General features: G+C 33.3%; 3 protein-coding genes across 3 annotated transcripts; all 3 read right to left on the bottom strand.

Moving 5' to 3' along the window:
* Window positions 1–1,455: 1,455 nt before the first annotated feature.
* On the bottom strand, window positions 1,456–3,377 carry LOC108475992 (protein STRICTOSIDINE SYNTHASE-LIKE 12-like). Its single transcript, XM_017778028.2, has 3 exons — window positions 3,096–3,377; window positions 2,684–2,953; window positions 1,456–2,092 (listed from the first exon to the last, which is right to left on the bottom strand). Exons 1-3 carry the CDS (start codon window positions 3,371–3,373, stop codon window positions 1,621–1,623), a joined length of 1,020 nt encoding a protein of 339 aa, XP_017633517.1. The 5' UTR covers window positions 3,374–3,377; the 3' UTR covers window positions 1,456–1,620.
* An 11,398-nt stretch (window positions 3,378–14,775) lies between these two features.
* Window positions 14,776–15,234, bottom strand: LOC108475985 (protein MAIN-LIKE 1-like). The gene has a single exon (XM_017778016.1). The coding sequence runs from the start codon at window positions 15,232–15,234 to the stop codon at window positions 14,776–14,778; it is 459 nt and encodes a 152-aa protein (XP_017633505.1).
* A 2,599-nt stretch (window positions 15,235–17,833) lies between these two features.
* LOC108475977 (protein STRICTOSIDINE SYNTHASE-LIKE 12-like) lies at window positions 17,834–19,599 on the bottom strand. Its single transcript, XM_053031037.1, has 3 exons — window positions 19,324–19,599; window positions 18,918–19,110; window positions 17,834–18,198 (listed from the first exon to the last, which is right to left on the bottom strand). The coding sequence occupies exons 1-3, from the start codon at window positions 19,597–19,599 to the stop codon at window positions 17,834–17,836; spliced, it is 834 nt and encodes a 277-aa protein (XP_052886997.1).
* Window positions 19,600–20,799: the final 1,200 nt, after the last annotated feature.

Below are 20,799 nucleotides of genomic sequence, written 5' to 3'. Positions count from 1 at the left end.
TTCAGAAGACCGTGGATGTTGGATTACTGTTCAAGCAGGATAATACACTTGGTAAAGGTGTTATTGGGTGCGTTGATTCGACTATGCGGTGATTTGGACAAGCGAAGATCAACCACCGGTTATGTGTTTACATTTCTTTGGAGGACCAATAAGTTGGAAGTCTACACTACAGTCTGATTGCATTGTCAACCACAAAAGCCGAGTACATGGTCATGTAATGAGAGGTCGTAAAGGAGGCTATTTGGTTACAAGGTATGGGTAAAACCTTGGGGTTGGTTCAGGAGCATATTAACGTGTATTGTGATAGTCAAAGTGCTATTCATTTAGCAAAGAATCAAGTCTATCATGCACGTACAAAACATATCGACGCATCGATTCCATTTTGTGCGGGAAATTATTGAAGAGGGAAAATTGTCTTCGAAGATCAAGACTCGCAGATAATCCCGCAGATATGATGACCAAGGTGGTAACAGCAACCAAGTTCGAACATTGTTTGAACTTGATTAATATCCTGCAAGTTTAACAGTTGAAGAAGGCACTATCAAGTATTGTTGTCAAAAGTAGAAAGAATTGTGTGAAGATAAGATTATCCAAATCAAATCTTCAAGGTGGAGATTATTGGAACCCACCATTGTTTGAAAAGTCAAATGGGGTGGGCACCGAAAGTAGAAAGTAATATTGGTTGGCAAGTTGGGTTAAAAGTTGGCATGGGATAATTGCAATTTTGGTCCCTAATTGTATAGGGACATTGCAAGTTGATCCTTGAACCTCAACTATAAATAGGCCTAACCATTTCTTACTTTCTTCATCCCATAATTGTCATTCTCTACTTAAGGCATTATTCTCTCTCTTTATTTGTAAATTTCACTTGTAATTTTTGGAGTGAAATATATTTGGTAGTGCCCGAGGACGTAGGCAAAATTTGCTGAACCTCGTTAAAATTCTGGTGTTCTTTATTATTTGTTTTGCATATTTTGTGAATGTGATTGTAGTGATTTATTGTGCTATTAAATTACGATAGAGGGATATTCTGGCTAGGAAAGACTTGGTATTTAAGTGATCTTCGTGATCTACCTCTCTTTCCTAAGAATTGAACTTAGTGTGATTTTTCAGTACAATAATTTTACTCTTTCACACGCTTCCGCGCAACAGATGGCTTAATTAATTGGAGTTTCAACAATGTTTTTTTTTTCAACCACACTAAGTTTTGAAAATTTAACGAAAAAGTGATTTTAGATTTGGACATTTTTACTGGCTAATGTAACATTCAAAATTCGGTCATAACGTCTAAACCGTCTTTTATTTGTAATTTCAACCATATTTCTTCAAAATTAAATGATAAGTTAAAACAAATCATCAAAATTAGTTTATAGGTCTAGTTGATGTCATTTAAAGCTTAGATGGAGGAATTCTTAATTCTCATTGGTTGGATGAGATCAAACAAATTCGAAGAAGTTGATAATCAAATTATAATTTTTTTAATTGACTACTGATATAGTTTACAATATGCGTAAATGTCGAATATGAAAAATCCGAACACCAGATCTTATTACTATTGCATTACATGAGGGGGTAGCCACTTCCTTTTATTATTAACTTCAGTTTCAAGTTTTTTAAACTTTAATGCTTTAATAAGACACCAATGAAATCCTCTAATCTTGATACTATATAAAGCTTAGTACCAAACTCTTGAATTTCAGACACTGATTTATTTCCATACCATCGCTCAAGATTAACTGTTTCTAAAACAGTGCCATTTCCATTGATCCTTACTCCAGTTGGCAACAAACCCGAATCCATTCGTGGATCTACCCTTGAGGCCGCTATCCAGAACTTGTTTAATCGCGTCCTCTTAATGTTATCCGGGGTTGGCTGTATGGTTGCGATGACGGACCCACCACCCTGAAGTGAAATCTTTCGAGTCCGGTTCGCGTTGAACTCAGTAACCATGACAAATTTTTCTTCTTCATCGACTGCCACCCCGGCTGCAAATGAAAGATTCCTAACCAACACGGTCACTTGCTTGGTTTTGGCACCGTACTTCAACAGTCTCCCCGTCGAATCCATAACACTTGCTGCTATGTCGAGTTGCCTGCAAGATTAGACAAACTGTTGTTATGGGCAAATTTAGAAAAAAAATTTAAGAGCCGAATTATAAATTCTTCAGATTTTAAAATATAATTTTATCATATGTTAATTTTTATTTATTATTTTTATAGGATTAACCATATATATATATATATTTTTGAATTTTGGAGTTAAAGTGCAATTTTATCATTTTATCATTTTATCATTTATGAATAAATTGAATTGCAATTTTCTATCGCCCATGACTGTTTTGTTTTAGTTTGTCATCTGAGTCTTTGGAGGTCTTTGAGGGTGTACATCCAATGGTTTTTAAACCAAATCGGTGGTTAAACCATTCAAGTCACCGATTCAATACTTCAATTAGCTTGATCGGTTTGATTAAAAAAATTCATTTTAATCGGTTTTATTGGCCCATACTAATTCTCGGTCCAATTAGTTCAAAGCTACTCTCCAAACTGGTACCTCAACTAGTTCCCAATCCAATCGGTCCAATTCAATACTACAAATATGTCAATGTATCCATTATAAAAAATGAGTGTTAGACAAAAAATATTTGAAGTAAAATGAAGAATGAGAAAGAGGAAGATAAGATTACGTTATATCAAAAATGGAGCTGGCATCAGTGAAGTAGACATTTCCAGTAGGTTGATGGACATCGACACCGTTGCAAAAACGGTAAGGTTCACCATCTGCGGCAGTGGAAAGTTGAGTTACCAATCCTCCTCTACAACCCAAAACTCCGAATCCGAAAAAAGCATCACAAACATACAACTGATTTGTTCGATGATGCAATGCCATCCCTAATGGCCTTCCACAAACCGGATTTGGATTGGCAGTTTCCGTGCCGTCGCACACCGACTTTGGCCTAAATAAATTAATGTCATTATCCATATGGAAAACCAATATATTAACTACTTTAATCTATTGAATCTCACAATTTAATTCAGAATTTTTTTTTTATCCTAGATAAACTAAGGTAAAATAAGTTAAGAGAATGCAATTTTCACCTGTTAGGAGCGGTAAATCCAAACTCTTCAAAGCCAATGGTTGGGCCTAGATATTTCAGAATTCTACCGTCGGCTATACCAGTAAAGAACCGTGGGACTGTCAACTCAAATGCAAGTGCCTCGGGACCGGTCGCATTTTTCGGCAATCGAATCTTGGTGAAGGAAATTGCTGAAACAATAGGTGAAAGAAAACAAAAGAGGATTACCAAAGTGATTTTGGTTTTGATTCTCAAGAACATGAAGTTTGTTGCCATTTTCAAACAAATGTAATTTGACATATATTTCTACATTTGGTGCTAATAAACTTAAGCTATTTATTTGGGATTGTAACATAGCTTTGGCAATGCTATTTTCTACCTTTACCAGAAAATTAATTATGGTTTTAATGGGTTTAGCTTGTAGCAATGATGGGGAAGAAATGACTGGCCCGCTGAGTCAAATTAGTCATCGCAAAAAAAATAATAATAATAATATACTTTTTATATCCTACTTCAATGTAGTAGTTGTGTTTGATAATAGTTATATTTTTGGTACATAAAGTTAGCATTTTAACCTTTTAATGTTTAATTCAAATTTTATAGTTGATGAAATTTAAGTGTTAATATTATTAGTTGATTATGAATTTTCATTAAATCAACTCAACCTTAAAAATCAAAAAAGAATTAAGTCATCAAACTATATTTAATAAATTAAATAAACAATTAAATAAATTCAAAATTAACACTAAATTTATTCTATTAATGAAATGATGAGAACTGAAACCTAATAATATTAGTGATTAACTTTCAGTAAATCAACCGTAAAACTTGAATTAAACATTAAAAGTTAATATTGTTTATCTTTATATAAGTGCTACATTAAAAGAATCAAACTCGGTACCAAATAATATAATAAACCAATAATAAAACAATCCAAACTTACTCCACTTTAAAAGAGTATTCATGTTTAGGAAAAACCGATTTTAAGATGGATGTGTGAATTTTAATTAATTTTTTAATTTAAATTAGTCAAAGAGATTTTTTCTTTTTATATAGGTTAATCTGAAGGGCACGCAGTAGTCTTGGCCCTCAAAACTAAAATCCTTTCAATTCAGTTCTCTTATAAATAGAAAAATTATAAAATAATATATATAGTGAAATTGCATTTCAACCCCCAAAATGAAAAAATTTCAATTTAGTTCTCTTATAAATAAATAAAGAAATTATAAATTAATATATAGTAAAATTGCACTTTTAACTCCTCTAAAAATGAAAAAGAAAAATTATGTTTAAGTAAATAAATAAAGTACAAAGGACTAAAGTTACCAATTTGAAAAGTACAAGAACTAAAATTGACCAAATAAAAGTACAGAGACTAAATCCACAGCTTTTGTTAAGTATAGGGGCTAATAGCATAATTTAACCCCAATTAATTATCATAGTGTTGTCATCAATCCTAAGTTGTTGTTGAGTTAATTTGTTACACCATCTCAATCAACAACATTATTAATATTAGAAATTCTATCGCACACATATGTGTATACAAACCACACATTTAGAACATAAATGTGTGTTTAAAATTAACATACAATATGTTAGAAAAAATTGTAGTACAAGAAAGAAGCTTCAGGTGCAAGAAAAAAAAATTAAAAGGAAAGAAATAGACTTAAAGCGTGATTCATAGTCCTTTAAGGCTTTAATTTTACTGCTAGAATACAACAAGTCTTAAAACAACAAAAAAACATCATTATTGAGTTTTATATATAGGCACGTTGTGTTTTTCATCAAAAAATATGTTACTTGGCACATAACTTGTGCTACAAGTTACATTTTTTCACAATATTATGGGCAAATTACCAATAAAAGCCCCTTTTTTTAAAAAAAATTACCGAAATGGGCTAAGTCAGAAATTATTTACCGGAATGGGCCAGTTTTTACAAAACGCGTCCACGTCAGCGCGTTGTCAGGGAAAAAAGCAGGAAAATGCTTCCTCAAGGAAGCGCTTTGCCTACGTGGACAAAAAACGCTTCCTTGAGGGCTCGCTTTCTGTCCACGTAGGCAAAGCGCTTCCTTGAAGAAGCGTTTTCCCCGTGTTTTTATTAGGGTTTTCTGTAATTAGGGTTAGGGTTTTGGGAATTTTGGGTTTTTAAATTTTAGGGTTTTAAGGAAAAAATTAAATAAATTAGGGTTTAGTGTTTGTTAATTAAATTAATTACTAATTTTAAAAATTAGATTATGGTTTAGTGTTTATGGTTTTAAGGAAAAATCAAATAAATTAGGGTTTAGGGTTACTTGAGTAAATTAATTATAAATTTAAAAAAATTAGATTAGGATTTTAGGGTTTAGGGTTTTAGGGTATTTAAGAAAAAAAATCAAATAAATTAGGGTTTGGGGTTTAGGGTAACTTAATTAAATTATTTGTAATCTAAAAAAGCTTCTACGTGGATGCTCTTTTGCTACAGTAGTCTCTGAAAAAATAAATTTGAGAAGACGTGTCTGTGCAAATAGTGTCAAAAACGTTTCAAGCAGGATGCATTGTCAGCAAAAGTACTGAAAGAAGCTCCCATGTGGACGCTCTTTTACTACAGTAGTATTTGAAAAAATAATTTTGAGAAGATGTGTCAGTGCAAATAGTGTAAAAAACGCTTCAAGCAGGATGCATTGTCAGCAAAAGTACTGAAAGAAGCTTCCACATGGACGCTCTTTTGCTACAGTAGTCTCTGAAAAAATAATTTTGAGAAGACGTGTCTACACAAATAGTGGTAAAAACGCTTCAAGTAAGATGCATTTTCAGCAAAATTACTGGAAGAAGCTCCCACGTGGATGCTCTTTTGCTACAAATGGTCTCGAAAAATAATTTTGAGAAGACGGTTCGCATAAATAGTGTCAAAAACGCTTCAAGCAGGATGTATTTTTAGCAAAAGTACTGAAAGAAGCTCCCACGTGGACGATCTTTCGCTACAGTGGTTTCTGAAATAACTTGGGCTATAAATGAGCCAAATTTTGTTCTCAGGTTGCATAACTTACAGCAAAAAAAAAAAAAAATAGAGAGGCTAAGAAGGATAAAAATTAAATATGAGTGAACGCATTAGTGTTGTTATTTACTATGATGGTGAGGTTTGTCACACCGAGAACGGTTTTATTTTTTTTCGGAGAATACAATACGACTGGTTTTTAACCAGAACATAGATTTGACAGAACTTCATAAAAGGATTAGGCGTAAAATATTCGAAACGACGCCAATGAAAGTGTTGTCTATTAGGTATCGATTTTGCTTCTATTAATCCAGTAACATATGACTCGTTCGACATCAAAGGTGCTCGTAGCTTGGAGGCAATAGTGCAGACTCATCTTGCTAGTGGAGCACCATATATTGAGTTATATGTACAATTTGCATCACCAAATGATACATTTACGGCAGTTGTTCGAGAGGAATACACGACCCCTGCCCGACACTCCGTTAGTGGGTTACATAACACGGAAGCGCCGATTTTTGGTAGCTGTATGGAATACAAACCCCTGCACGACACTCTGTTAGTGGATGGGACATGCACCTAGGTGGTCGATGTTTGATGCTGGAAATACGTACTGGGGAACGACATCAATTTATAGTGCTTGGAAATTTACATCCAATTAGGAACGTTATAAAACGCCCAGAAGAAGGGGTGATGTACTCCCCATGACGTCCACCGGTGAGGGGACCTCATACGTCGCAGATGATGGTGGGTTAGATGATGAGTCCGATGTGGATCCACCTTGAAAGCTCGGACGCGATGGTACAGAAGTTGGATTATTTTCTGAACCGGAGCCTATTCCAACTGAACCTGAAGATATTGAAGGGGGTTCAGATGAAGAAGAAGATCCACAATTCAGGGCATACTCACCTCCAGCCCACATGCATAATGTTGATCTATCTACAGATGATGCATTGGAGTTTCCAGATCTACCACACAGAACGCGTAATCATACAAGTTCGTTATTGGATTCGAGTGAATTTGAAGTTGGTAAGGGGTTTTCCAATAAGGATAGTTTTCTTGGTGCATTGAAACAACATAGCATCAATAACGGTGTTAACTACCACGTGGTTAAATCTAAATCCGATAAGTTTAAGGCGAAGTGTGCAGTGCAAGACGAAAGTTGTTCATGGAAAATCTACACCTCGTTAAGGAAAAAGACAGGGTTGTGGGAGATAAAAAAGTATAAAGGTCCACATACATGTGCTGCAGGTACAGTATTTAAGGTTTTTGAATAATACTATTATTATGTAATGTTACATTATTTAACGTACTTCGTTGACAGGTATTTCACAAGATCATCCCAAGATGGATTCAGCTATGTTAGCTAGCTTAATACTCCCCACGGTGTCCTAGGACTTCAGTGCTAGTCTTAATTACCAATATTCTAACCAAATGGGATACACGCCCTCTTACCGCAAGGCTTGGATAGCTAAGCAGAAGGCTTTGGAGAAGATGCATAGTTGGTGGGACGCTTCATATAATGAAATATGGCAGTGGTGTCAAGTGCTAGAGAGATACGTCACAGGTTGCATAACAGACCTTCAAACAGAACCTGCATACTACAATGACCGATTGCTCCGTGGATGCCAAGTATTTAAGCGTCTCTTCTGGAGCTTTAAGCAATGCCGAGACGCATTTGTATATTGTAAGCCATTGGTACAAATTGACGGTACCTTTATGTACGGTAGATATACCCATCGGCTATTGCTAGCAGTCGCATAGGATGGTAGTGGAAGAATCCTTCCAATTGCGTTTGCAATAACACCGGGGGAGTCAACTGATAACTGGGATTTCTTTCTTTCTAAGTTAAGGAAGCATGTTTGCCCCTAACCTGATATATGCGTTATATCGGATCGAGGCACCGGGATACTAGCTGCAATTGAGTGACAGGGAAGCCTATGGCATCGCACACTCCATCGGTATTGCCTAAGGCACATTGCTTCCAACTACTACAGGCAATATCCATCTAAAGGTAAACGACGACAAGTGGCCAACATGGGTATTTAACTTTATCTCTATTAATATAATTTCGTTTGGAATATTGAATTTATTTTAAATGGAAAAGTGGTATGTAATTTTCGCTATCAACTTATATTGGCAGGGTATGAGATAAGTAAGGACCGTTTTCATGAGATGTTGGCAGTTTTCCATTCAGTTAACGAAGAGTGCCATGACTACCTATGTAATATACCTTTCGAACAGTGGACACAAGTATACGACGGTGGCCTACGATATGGTTACATGACCTCAAACCTGGCCGAATGTATAAATTCTGTTCTGAAAGGAACACGTCATTTACCGATAACATCAGTTGTGCGAGAGACATATTTTCGTTTAGCGGCACTATTTCCGAAACGAGCAGCGAGTTATGCAGGCTAAATGTAGGGAGGCCATGTATGGTGCGCAAAGGTATTGCAAGAAATTAACAAGGCGAAGGCACGGGCGAACACTATGCACACAGTGTGTCACGATCAAGACAACTTATGGTTTCGTGTGACAGAGTTTGACAAACTGCACCAAGGTATTATTGGCGGGCAATATCGTGTACACTTAAGAAATAGGACTTGCGATTGTAGGAGGTTTGACGCATTTCGTTATCCATGCGCTCATGTAATTGCAGCTTGTCAAAATCTTCGTCTAGATCTCATGAGCTATGTCGACGACGTGTACAAATTGGAATACATGTACAATGTGTGGAGACACATATTCCCACCGGTCCCAGATGAGCGTAAGTGGCCCTCTGTATCGCTTGCTCCGTTTAAGCTGTTATTGGATAGAGAGTTACGGTGTAAACCAAAGGGTCGACCTTGCTCGACTAGGATACGCAACAATATGGATATCCGAGAAACAACCAATCAACAGAAGTTATGTAGATGGTGTAGGAACCCAGGCCATACAAGTAGATCATGTCCAAATCGCAATAGTTGATAGTTGTTGTAATTGTCAATATGTTGTATTATTTATATTTTTTACATGAAATAATATAAAAATATTCAAAATATTGCTTTATTTAAAGTAATTTTCATTTTATTAAAAATATAAAAGTAAATTATAATTACTTTATTTAAAACAACCTTTTATATTGTCACATGAAATAATATAAAATATTCAAAATGTTGTCTTATTTAAAATAATTTTCATTTTATTAAAAATATAAAAGTAAATTACAATTACTTTATTTAAAACAACTTTTATCTAATTACATGAAATAATATAAAAATATTCAAAATGTTGCCTTATTTAAAATAATTTCCATTTTATTAAAAATATAAAAGTAAATTACAATTACTTTATTTAAAACAACCTTTTATCTAATTACATAAAATAATATAAAAATATTCCAAATGTTGCCTTATTTAAAATAATTTCCATTTTATTAAAAATATAAAGGTAAATTATAATTACTTTATTTAAAACAACCTTTTATCTAATTACATGAAATAATATAAAAATATTCAAAATGTTGCCTTATTTAAAATAATTTCTATTTTATTAAAAATATAAAAGTAAATTACAATTACTTTATTTAAAACAACCTTTATCTAATTACATGAAATAATATAAAAGATTCAAAATGTTTGTACAAATATATTAAAATAAAAATCAATGTCTGCACCGATGGGATTCAGTGCCACATGAAGGTCGTCGACGGTTACGCGTTGGATTCTTCCTTTGTCCAGCTTCCGGCGGGGGTTGTGCTTGCTCCGGCGAAGATTCTGGTTGTGGGTGTTGGGAGGATGACCCGCCTTGATAGAATAGTGAATGTGGAGGTGTTTGTATCATTAATGGCGGAGATGTTTGAAACCCATATGGTGATGGGGATTGGTAAAAAGAATAGCTCCCCGATGGTCCCTCCTGCGATCCCTCGTGCGACGGCTGCCTGTAGATCAGCGGTCCACTCGGAGTAATCAAAAATGGAGATGAACCGGGCCATGCATTCCAACCTGCCATAGGACTAGAAAAAGGAAACATATAAGCGCTAGGATACATAAAAGGGCTAGGTTACGTACCTGGCATCATCTGAAGAGGCTGTGCTGTGGGTGTCGATGGTTGAACTGTTGGGCCCGGTGACTGTGTAAGTCCTGTTGCTGGGCTGGGTGATTGTGTGGGCGCTGTTGATGGGCCTACGTCGTCGTCCCTTCTTCTAGGATTTAAAGGGCCATGTCGTTCCCTTTGGACACGCAATTGTCGCTGCCTCTCCTATTCTGACAGTAAATATGGCTTGCCATGGATCCTAAACCATGGCATGTATTCCGGCACGCACGCCAACTTTGGAACGATGATCGGTTCCCGAGTAGGTATATAATCATACCGATCTTCCCACATTTGGATATAGTGTGACCAGAATTGTAATACCCCGAAAATTTTTACAATAAGATATTATCTTTGATATAGTAAAATAAGGAAATAAAGTGACAAAAAGGGAAATTTTGAGTTATGTCAATATTGAGAAGTATATTATGATATATTAATTCAAGAAAAGACTAAATTGTAAAAGTGAGAAAAGTTTTGTTGCACAAGAGTAAATATTCATAATTTGAGGGGTTAAAGTGTAAATATGAAAAAGTTGAAGGACCAATAGTGTAAATAATTTAAGAGTGGAATGATCTAGAAACTAAGGAAAATGGATGAATTAGGACCAAATTGAATAGATGAAGAACTATGAGGGACTAAATTATAATTTTACCAAATTAAATGATGACTCAAGGATGGAATTTTAAAAGATAATGAAGGGCAAAATGGTCAATTGGAAGAGAGAGAAATCTAGACAGTAATAATGATGCTAGAGATATTTTGATATTTTATAATTATTTAATTAGATAAATATTATTTTATTAATACTTTAATAAGATATTTTATTATTATTTTATTAGTATATAAAGAAAGAAAGATGAGAAATTCTCATCCATATTTTCCCATGCACTAACGTGAGAGAAAGAGAGGAAGAAAGAAAGTTTTACTTTCTTTACAATTTGGTCCTTTTACCAAAAATTCACCATTTTCACCCAAAATCAAATGAATTTCCATAGCTACCAAGAGACAAAATGTTAAGGAGAGCATGGGGAGTTAGAATATCAAGTTGGATACAAGAAATAGAAGCTGAAGGAGAGAGAAAATCAAGTTAAAGATTAGTATCAATAGAACAAGGTAAGTATATCAAGATTTCAATATGTTTTTAAGTTTGTTATTATTGACAAAGCATGGAAATAATGTTATAGTAGAGTTTTCTTACATAAGGTCCTATGTTTTTGATATGTTAGTGAAGAGAAAATAAGAGAAAGTGATGAGAAATGGTGTAGAAAAAGAAAATAAGGGTGTTATAACATGGTAATTAATAGCTTGCACAAAAACAGTTTGGACAGAAGCAGTAGACTAACTTTGAAAAATCACCATAAATTGTAGAAATCGAATTAGAATATGAACAAAATATGGAATTAAAGCTTATTGAGTATAGTTTCTGATATAAGAAATAGTGTAAGCAGTGGATTTGTAAATTTTTAGATATAATGAATTTTGTGAGACAAGGTCAGAATGAATTTGGGTTCCCCTGTTCTGACTTTGAAAAATCATAAAAAATTGAATAAAAATAATTAGGGGCTTAATTTTATATTTCTAAAATCCTGAATGAGTATATTTTTAAGAGAAACAAACAAGAACATCATTTGAATCCTGTATGAGGAGATAATTAATTTTTGGTGAAGAGAGGTCAGAACTGTCAGACAGCAGAACAGGGGTAACTTTAAAGAATAAACTGTACTTATTAGTTAAACCAAAAATTCTGAAATTTTTATGGTAATAATATATATGAGTCTAGATTCAGGGAAAATTATCGGATATTAATTTTGAGTTCTATAGATCCAGATATAAATAATTTAGTGACTATGATGCAGATAGACAGCTTAAATATTCATAAAAGTAAAAAATAAAAATTATGGATAATGTTACTTACAAGTGTGTTATCTACATTAAGGATGTGGAATGGAGAGGCGGAGAAGGAAAAATATGTATGAATATTCATCTAGCATGGCTAATTTGCATATTTTAGGCTCAGAGACTAAATTGAATAAAAGTAAAACTTTATGGGTAATTTTGTAAACATGTCAGAAATGACCAAATTGCATGAAATGGATTATTTTATTATTTAAATTACAAAATTGAATGAAATTATTAATTTAGTTCAAGATAGGGGGAAAACATGTTTTAGGGATTAAATTGAAAAGTGTTGAAATTATGAAAAATTTTGATATTTTATAGAATTCATGGATTTTTATCAATATATATGAGAATAATAGCTGGAAATAAGGATTAAATTGCAAGAATTTTATTTTCCTGACTCTAATGATGAAATCGTCATTAATTAAAAGTTTAGGGGCAAAATGGTAATTTTGCCTAGAGCATTAATTAAATGCATTAGAATATGAAATGAATGAAAATGTTGATCAAATTTATTTATAAAGATCCGGACGACTCAAATATGAGACTTGATCGTGGAAAAGAAAAGATACCAGATTAATGAAATTATAAACACAAACAAGCAATGAGGTAAGTTCGTGTAACTTGAATTATATTCTTAAATGCTTGAAATGCATGTTTTTGATATGAATATGATTTGAATGTTCATTATATGGAAATTTATGAAACATTGATATATTTGATAAAATGGGAAGAAATCCCGTTTGAATGAAAGGAAAATTTGATGGATCTCGAAAAGGAATTGACGGTAAAAAGGATCTAGCTTGGACGGGTGATCCTATCTGATATAGCCCTCCGAAGAATATGTGTAAAATGAATTTAGCCGGACGGGTAATCCAATTAGGGTCTCAATTTAGCTCGACTAGTAATTCAGATCCAAGCTCATTAGAGTAATTGTCATTGCGGGATTTAGCTTTGAATCGGTAATCCCGACAATACTCTATGAGTTTATATTCTGAGGATTTAGCCTGGACTGGTAATCCCTTTGTAAGGATGAGGTTCAAGGAGTGTGCTCTCGATATGAAATGTGTAAGACCATGGTTGAAAGATACCATGGCAACTTGTGTAAGACCATGGTTGAAAGATACCATGGCAACTGATATGAAATGTGTAAGACCATGGTTGAAAGATACCATGGCAACCTGTGTGTAAGACCATGGTTGAAAGATACCATGGCAACCTGATATGAAATGTGTAAGACCATGGTTGAAAGATACCATGGCAACCTGATATAAGATGTGTAAGACCATGGTTGAAAGATACCATGGCAACGTGACATGAAAAGAATAAGACCATGGTTGAAAGATACCATGGCAACATGACAGAAAATGAGTAAGACCATAGTTGAAAGGCACTATGGCATCACGTCAAAGATAAATAAGACCGTGGATGGGAGATGCTATAACATCTGTTGAACAATTGATATTCGTGTAAAATGTATCGGATGACGAATGGTTATATGAAATGGTTGTGTGAAATGTTTACAAGAACCGGTCATATGGAAATATATGTACAAAAGCGTTGTATGAAATAATTATAAAATGGATAAACGAAATAAGTATAAGTACATGGAATATAATTTATGTTAAGTTTGATATAAGCTATTACCGAATAAATATACATAAAATATATGGAAATGACGAAGCATAAAATATTGATATAATGAAATGAATGATATATGCTTGTAAAGAAACGGTAAGAGCATGATATGTTTCATGACATGTACAGATATGATTATCTTTGATATGTTGATACAAGGAAATTATGTAATTGAGACTATTATTAAACTCAAGTGTGACATGTCGAGAAAATAGATATATCAATGTTGAATTTATATGAGATATGTGCAAGTATACTAATAATGTTGTTGTTTGATGCTTATACAAGTGCCAAACTGTTGATTGAATGGTAATATATTTATTTTATATGATGTATTGAACCGAAACCCTGTTCTGGCAGCAGATACGGGTTAGGGGTGTTACAAGAATCTCGGCCAATCTATATGCAATTGCCGTAAGTCGATTTTGTGATGATCATCCAATACCTCGAGTGCCACAGGAATCGGTTGTCGGAATCCAAATTGCCGTAATACTCTGTCTGATTGATGCATCTCTACAATAGCAAAGTTGACCAATGGGACCTTCACGTGCCAAGCGTTCGGATTTTGCAAGTATTCATCCGGAATTACTGCCCGAATTGCCGGATCCTCGTATGGTGTCCATTGAAACTATATAAAAATGATGGAAATATTAGTTAAATAAAAAATACTAAATACTAAATACTAAATACAAATCCATTATTTTATTATGTATATATATATTTTTAATACTTACTTGTGCTTCCGACCGTTGCTCTAATAGAAGCCGTATATCTTCAAGACAGGTAGGTAATCGAGCATAACTTGCCGAATGGTTCCACCTAATTAAATAAATTTTTAGCATACGATTATATTTTAAATCTACGTAATAATTGTAAAATCTAATATAAAATTTACCTCGTTATGAGTGGGAATGTATATGGGTGGTCCACTCAAAGACGTAAAAATGGAAAGCGAAACCGTACCCATGATTGCAGTAGTGATAGGCAACCTCCGATTTTCGCTTTATTCGGTCACAGAGTCTCAAGACATCTCCTCATGCAGTGTTGCCAACACGGCAGACCCCCAACTAAATTCACCAGCTGCTCTAAAATCAACGAGTTTCAGCAGTCATCTCAGATGTACAAGGTTTCGTGACAATCCGGCATCAGATAACCTCTAATTATCTGAAGAATGTATGCTCGAGCATATCGAATTTTTTCTAGTTCGATAGAATCATCATCCGGCTCCGGAAATGTGTCTCGTAACCAGCCTATCTCAATCCGACCTCCGTTAATATTATCCGGAATAGCACCCAAAAGCTCGTAGCATACCGCTCCCCAATCAGCAAAATGAACGGACCCAGTGACTGCGTCCCCGTCCACCGACAATCCTAATTGCAAATGCACGTCTTCCAAAGTGATAGTGCACTCTCCACATGGAAGATGAAATGTGTGCGTCTTGGGTCTCCACCTTTCTATCAACGCACTAATAAGTTTCGGGTCCAACTTGCACCCCCGGCCTATCATCGCCACGTGCCAAAAACCCGCTTTCCGTAGGTAATCCTCTATCAACGGTGATGGAGGACCAGTCATGTTACGGATATAGCATTGCAATATCCGATCTACAGACTTTTATAAGAAATAATAAATAAAAATTATTTAAATTTGCATAAATGACAGAAATCTTAAATAATATTTAAATATTAAATTTAACACTTACCATTTGCATTTGTTCGACGGATATGTGTTTATCATCGAAGCGAATTAATTCTCCGACCATTGCTAACACGATCAAATTTTTTTATTTTAAAAAATAAATTTAGAAAAAAATAAAATTAAAGCTTTTTTGAAAAAATTAACGAGAGTTTTGAGAGGAATTTAAGAGAAATTTGAGAGATTTGAGAGAAATTTGAAAGAATATTGAAAGATTGAAGATTGAAAGGATTTAAGTGTGAAAAAAATGAAAGGGGTGGGGGTTTTATATTTTTTTTACTGTTGGGGGTTACTAACGGTCAAAAAGTAGCCGTTACTCTTGTTCAAACACGGAACGCTTTCAAGGAGCGCTTTGCCTACGTGATGAAAGTCGCCCTCAAGGAAGCGTTTTCATCGAGGCAAAGCGCTTCCTTGAGGAAGCATTTTCTTGCTTTTTCCCCTGACAACGCGCTGACGTGGACGCGTTTTGTAAAAATGGCCCATTCCTATAAATAATTTCTGACCTGGCCCATTTCGATAAATTTAAAAAAAAGGGGCTTTTATTGGTAATTTGCCCCAATATTACAACTTTTCAGAAAAGATATATTTATTCATTACAAGGTTATAATTATTCAAATATTGTTTATGTGTAAATAAAAAATTATTATTATTTCTAAAATAAAATAATAATTGTATATATCATTATTTGCACCACCTAATTTAAGCCCAAGTTCCCATCTTTTGTCCTTATATACATAAAGCCCGATCAATAAGCCCACTTATATGTGGGTCATACACTCAACTCAATTATTTGAAAGAATTTTCTATTTAAATTTTTATAATTTATATATGTTAGCAATGTGAAATTACTCGCATTGCAAATAATTAATACAATAAATAATAAAACGTGTTATTTGAAATTAATTAATAATATAACACATAAAAATGAATGATATTAATATATAGAATTAAAGGAGGCAATAAATTGAGTATAATAAACTTAAAATGTATAAAATTATCAAAATAAAATTTTGGTTGAGAGTTAAATTGAAAGTTTTGCTAACCCAATTGGCATGGTTTCAAATCCCTAATATGTATATTTTATTGATTTTTAAATAAAATTACTAAAGTGCCCTCACTTACTGAATTGGGATCTAGTTGTGGGTAACACCAACTCAAGAAAGGGGTTTATAAATAGTAAGTATAGATGCATAATTGATGAAGGTAATAAAATGAGTATAATAAAATTAAAATGTATAAATAAATCAAAATAATACTTTGGTTGAATGATAATTTTAAAAATTTTTCAATATAATTTACATGGGTTTAAATATCACCATATACACATATTTTTCTTTTTATTTTTAAAATTATTTTTATAATTTCTCTAAATCAAATTTATACTATTTAACTAATGATACCAGCTCCATTTACGGTAACATGGCCCAAGTTAAGACATAACGAATTGAAAAGATGCTCCCATCACGTGTAAGGTAAGAGATAACAAACTGAAAAAGAGTAACTGCCAATAACAACATAAAAAACGTAAGTTTGGATTTTGATTTCAACTTCCAACAGTAAATCAACCAATAAATGTTAAAAGTAGATTCTATTTTTATTAGTAAGTAATCGTCACCAAACTTCACTTGTTTTTCTATTATCAGGATTTGTAAACCAATGAAATCCACTAACCTTGATGCTATATAAAGCTCAGAACCAAACTCTTCCAACTCCACACACTGATATATTTCCATACCCTTTCTCAAGATTAATTGTTCTTATAACTGTGCCATTTCCATTCATCCGATTCTTAGTCCTATAGGCAACAAATTTGATTGTGTTCGTTGATTGACCCTCGCTAAAATTTCGGATTCCTAAGGTTTATGACCCCAGAGCCAAATCTTGCGACCCCTGCTGCAAACGTAAGATTCCTAAACAACGCTGTCACTTGCTTCCTTTCGACATCCTACTTCAACAACCTCCCCGTTGTCTGATATATACCGGAGTACTAAATATTTTAAGAAAAATGAAGAACCGTACCTTATCTCGTAAGTAGAACCGGCATCAGTGAAGTAGACATTTCCGGTTGGTTGATGGACGCAGACAGCATTGCAAAAACGATTACGGTTCTCCATCTGCAGTGGTGAAAAGTTGGGTATCTTACAAGCACTCATCGTTTAGGATCAAGCATGAAATATCAAATTTATGAAATCAAATTTCTATTTTTAAGTTTATAATTATTAAGTGTAAGTTAGATTAGAGTGTGATTTTACTTTTAAGTGGTGACAACCGAACATATTAACCTCTTCTTTTGTATTATTTATGAAATCGTTTTAATTAATTGATTAGAGCAAAAATTTAAACATAATTAAATGACTATTGATATACAGTAAATGTCAGAATATGAAAATTTCGAGCACCATATCTTATTACTTTTGCATTACATGATGGGGTAGCCACTTCCTTTTATTATTAACTTCAGTTTCAAGTTTTTTAAACTTTAATGCTTTAATAAAACACCAATGAAATCCTCTAATCTTGATACTATATAAAGCTTAGTACCAAACTCTTGAACTTCAAACCCTGATTTATTTCCATACCATCTCTCAGGATTAACTGTTTCTAAAACAGTGCCATTTCCATTGATCCTTACTCCAGTTGGCAACAAACCCGAATCTATTCGTGGATCTACCCTTGCGGCCGCTACCCCGAACTTGTTTAATCGCGTCCTCTTAATGTTATCTGGTGTTGGCTGTATGGTTGCGATGATGGATCTGCCACCCTGAAGTGTAAACTTTCGAGTCCGGTTCGCAGTGAACTCGGTAACCATGACAATTTTTTCTTCTTCATCGACTGCCACCCCGGCTGCCAACGAAAGATTCCTAAACAACACGGTCACTTGGTTTTGGCATCATACTTCAACAGTCTCCCCGTCGAATCCATAACACTTAACGCTATGTCAAGTTGCCTGCAAGAATAGACAAACTGTTGTCATGGGCAAATCTAGAAAAAAAAAATTTAAAAGTATCCGAATTGAATTATAAATTTTTGAGATGTCAAAATATAATTTTATCATATATTAATATTTTTTATTTATTATTTATTTCAAAGGATTAAATTTTTTTTGGAGGATAAAGTGCAATTTGATATCATTTATGAATAGATTGAATAGCAATTTTCTATGGCTCGTGGCTGTTTTGTTTTAATTTGTAGTTTGAGTCTTTGGAGGTCTTTGGGGTGTTATATCCAATGGTTTTTAAACCAAATCTGTTGTCAAACTAGTTAGGACACGGGTTCGTTAGTCCAATTGGTTCGAATGAAAAATTTTAAAATATCTGGTTCAACCGATTTTTAAATCGTTCAATATTTTGCCCATACTAATTCTCGATTTAATCAATTCAAAGCCACACTTCGGACCAATCTATCAACCAGTTCTAGATCCAATCGATTCAGTCCAATTCAAACTACAATGGTTACATCTCAATGTATCCATTATAAAAAAATTAGTGTTAGTTAAAAATATTTTAAGTTGAATGAAGAACCGGAAAGAAGCAAATAAGGTTATGTTATATCGAAAACGGAACTGGCATCAGTGAAGTAGACATTTCCAGTATGTTGATGGACATCGACTCCGTTGCAAAAAGGGTAAGGTTCACCATTTGCGGCAATGGAAAGTTGGGTTACCAATCCTCCTCTAGGACCCAAAACTCCGATCCGAAAAACGCATAGCAGACATACAACTGATTTGATTGGTGGTGCAATGCCATCCCTGATGGCCTTCCACAACCCGGATTTAGATTGTCAATTTTCGTGCCGTCGCACACCGACTTTGACCTAAAAAAATTAATGTCATGATCCATATCGAATAGCAATATGGTAACTACTTTGATCCATTGAGTCTCACAATCTTATTCAGAAATTTCTTTTTTTTACCCTCCATTTTCGTTTTACAGTCCATGTTCAGAATATTAAGAAACTAAAGCAAAATACGTTAAGAGAATGCAATTTCCACCTGTTAGGAGTTGTAAATCCGAACTCAACAAAGCCATTGGTTCGGCCTAGATATTTCAGAATTCTACCGTTGGCTATACCAATAAAGAACGGTGGGATTCTCAACTTGAATGCAAGTGCCTCAGGGTCGTTCACATTTTTCGGCAGTCGAATCTTGGTGAAGGAAATTGCTGAAACAATAGGTGAAAGAAAACAAAAGAGGATTACCAAAGTGGTTTTGGTTTTGATTCTCAAGAACATGAAGTTTGTTGCCATTTTCAAACAAATGTAATTTGATATATATCTCTACATTTGGTGTTAATAGACTTAAGCTATTTATATGGGATTGTAACATAGCTTTGGCAATACTATTTGCGACCTTTACCAGAAAACTAATTATGATTTTAATGGGTTTATCTTGTAGCAATGATGGGAATAAATGCCTGGCCTCAAATTAATGATCGCAAAAAAATTTAATACACTATTCGTACTCCAATGTAGTATTTGTGTTTAATAATATTTATATATTTGGGTACTTAAAAGTTAAGTTAGTCTTATTAATCTTTTTAATGTTTAATTGATTTTATAGTTGATTTGATGAAAATTTATGATTAATTAATAATATTAACAATTAACTTTCATCAACTCAACTTTAAAACTCGAAAAAGAATTATAGTCATCAAACTATATTTAACAAATTAAATAAATTTAAATTAATACTAAATTTATTCTATTAACAAAATAATGAGAACTCAAACCTAATAATAAATATTTGGGTAAAACTTTAATTAAACATTAAAAGCTAACATCGTTATCTTTGGGTATAAAAATGTATAATCTTTGATAAAAACAAGTACCATATTAGATAAAAATAATAATACAAGTGATACATTAAAATGATCAAACTCGAATATCAAATAATATAATAAACCAAAAAATTTCCAAACTTACTCCACTATAAAAGAGTGTTCATGTTTAGGAAAAATCGATTTTAAGATGGATGTGTGAGTTTTTAATTTTTTTTTAATTTAAATTAGTCGAAGAGTTTTTCTTTTTGCAGAGGCTAATCTGAAGTGGGCAAACAGGGTACTTGGTCCCTCAAAATTAAAAAATTTCAATTCAGTTTTCTTATAAATAAATAAAAAATTAAAAATTAACATATAGTAAAATTACCCTTTTAACTCTCCTAAAAATGAAAAGGAAAAATTATGTTTTAAATAATATATTTAAAAGTTATTTAATGTCAAAATCATATATTTTCTTTAAAGGTTTCAGTACTTTCTATCAAATAATTCAGTTTAATTTATTAGACTGTTGATTTTAAGAGTCGAATTACATGTTGCTCAAATTTTGAAGGTTTAACTAAAAATATTAGGTCTAATAAATGAATTTGGATAAAAATATTAAATTAGTATAAAATATGAGTAGGACTTGAGCTTATATATTCAAGCTTGAGTCTAGTCTGCCCTAAACAAA

The sequence above is a fragment of the Gossypium arboreum genome, chromosome 7 (genome assembly GCF_025698485.1).
Source record: "Gossypium arboreum isolate Shixiya-1 chromosome 7, ASM2569848v2, whole genome shotgun sequence".
In the NCBI taxonomy this organism is placed as follows: domain Eukaryota; kingdom Viridiplantae; phylum Streptophyta; class Magnoliopsida; order Malvales; family Malvaceae; genus Gossypium; species Gossypium arboreum.
The sequence above is the reverse complement of the archived record's forward strand: the minus strand, read 5'-3'. Positions and strand labels throughout refer to the sequence as shown.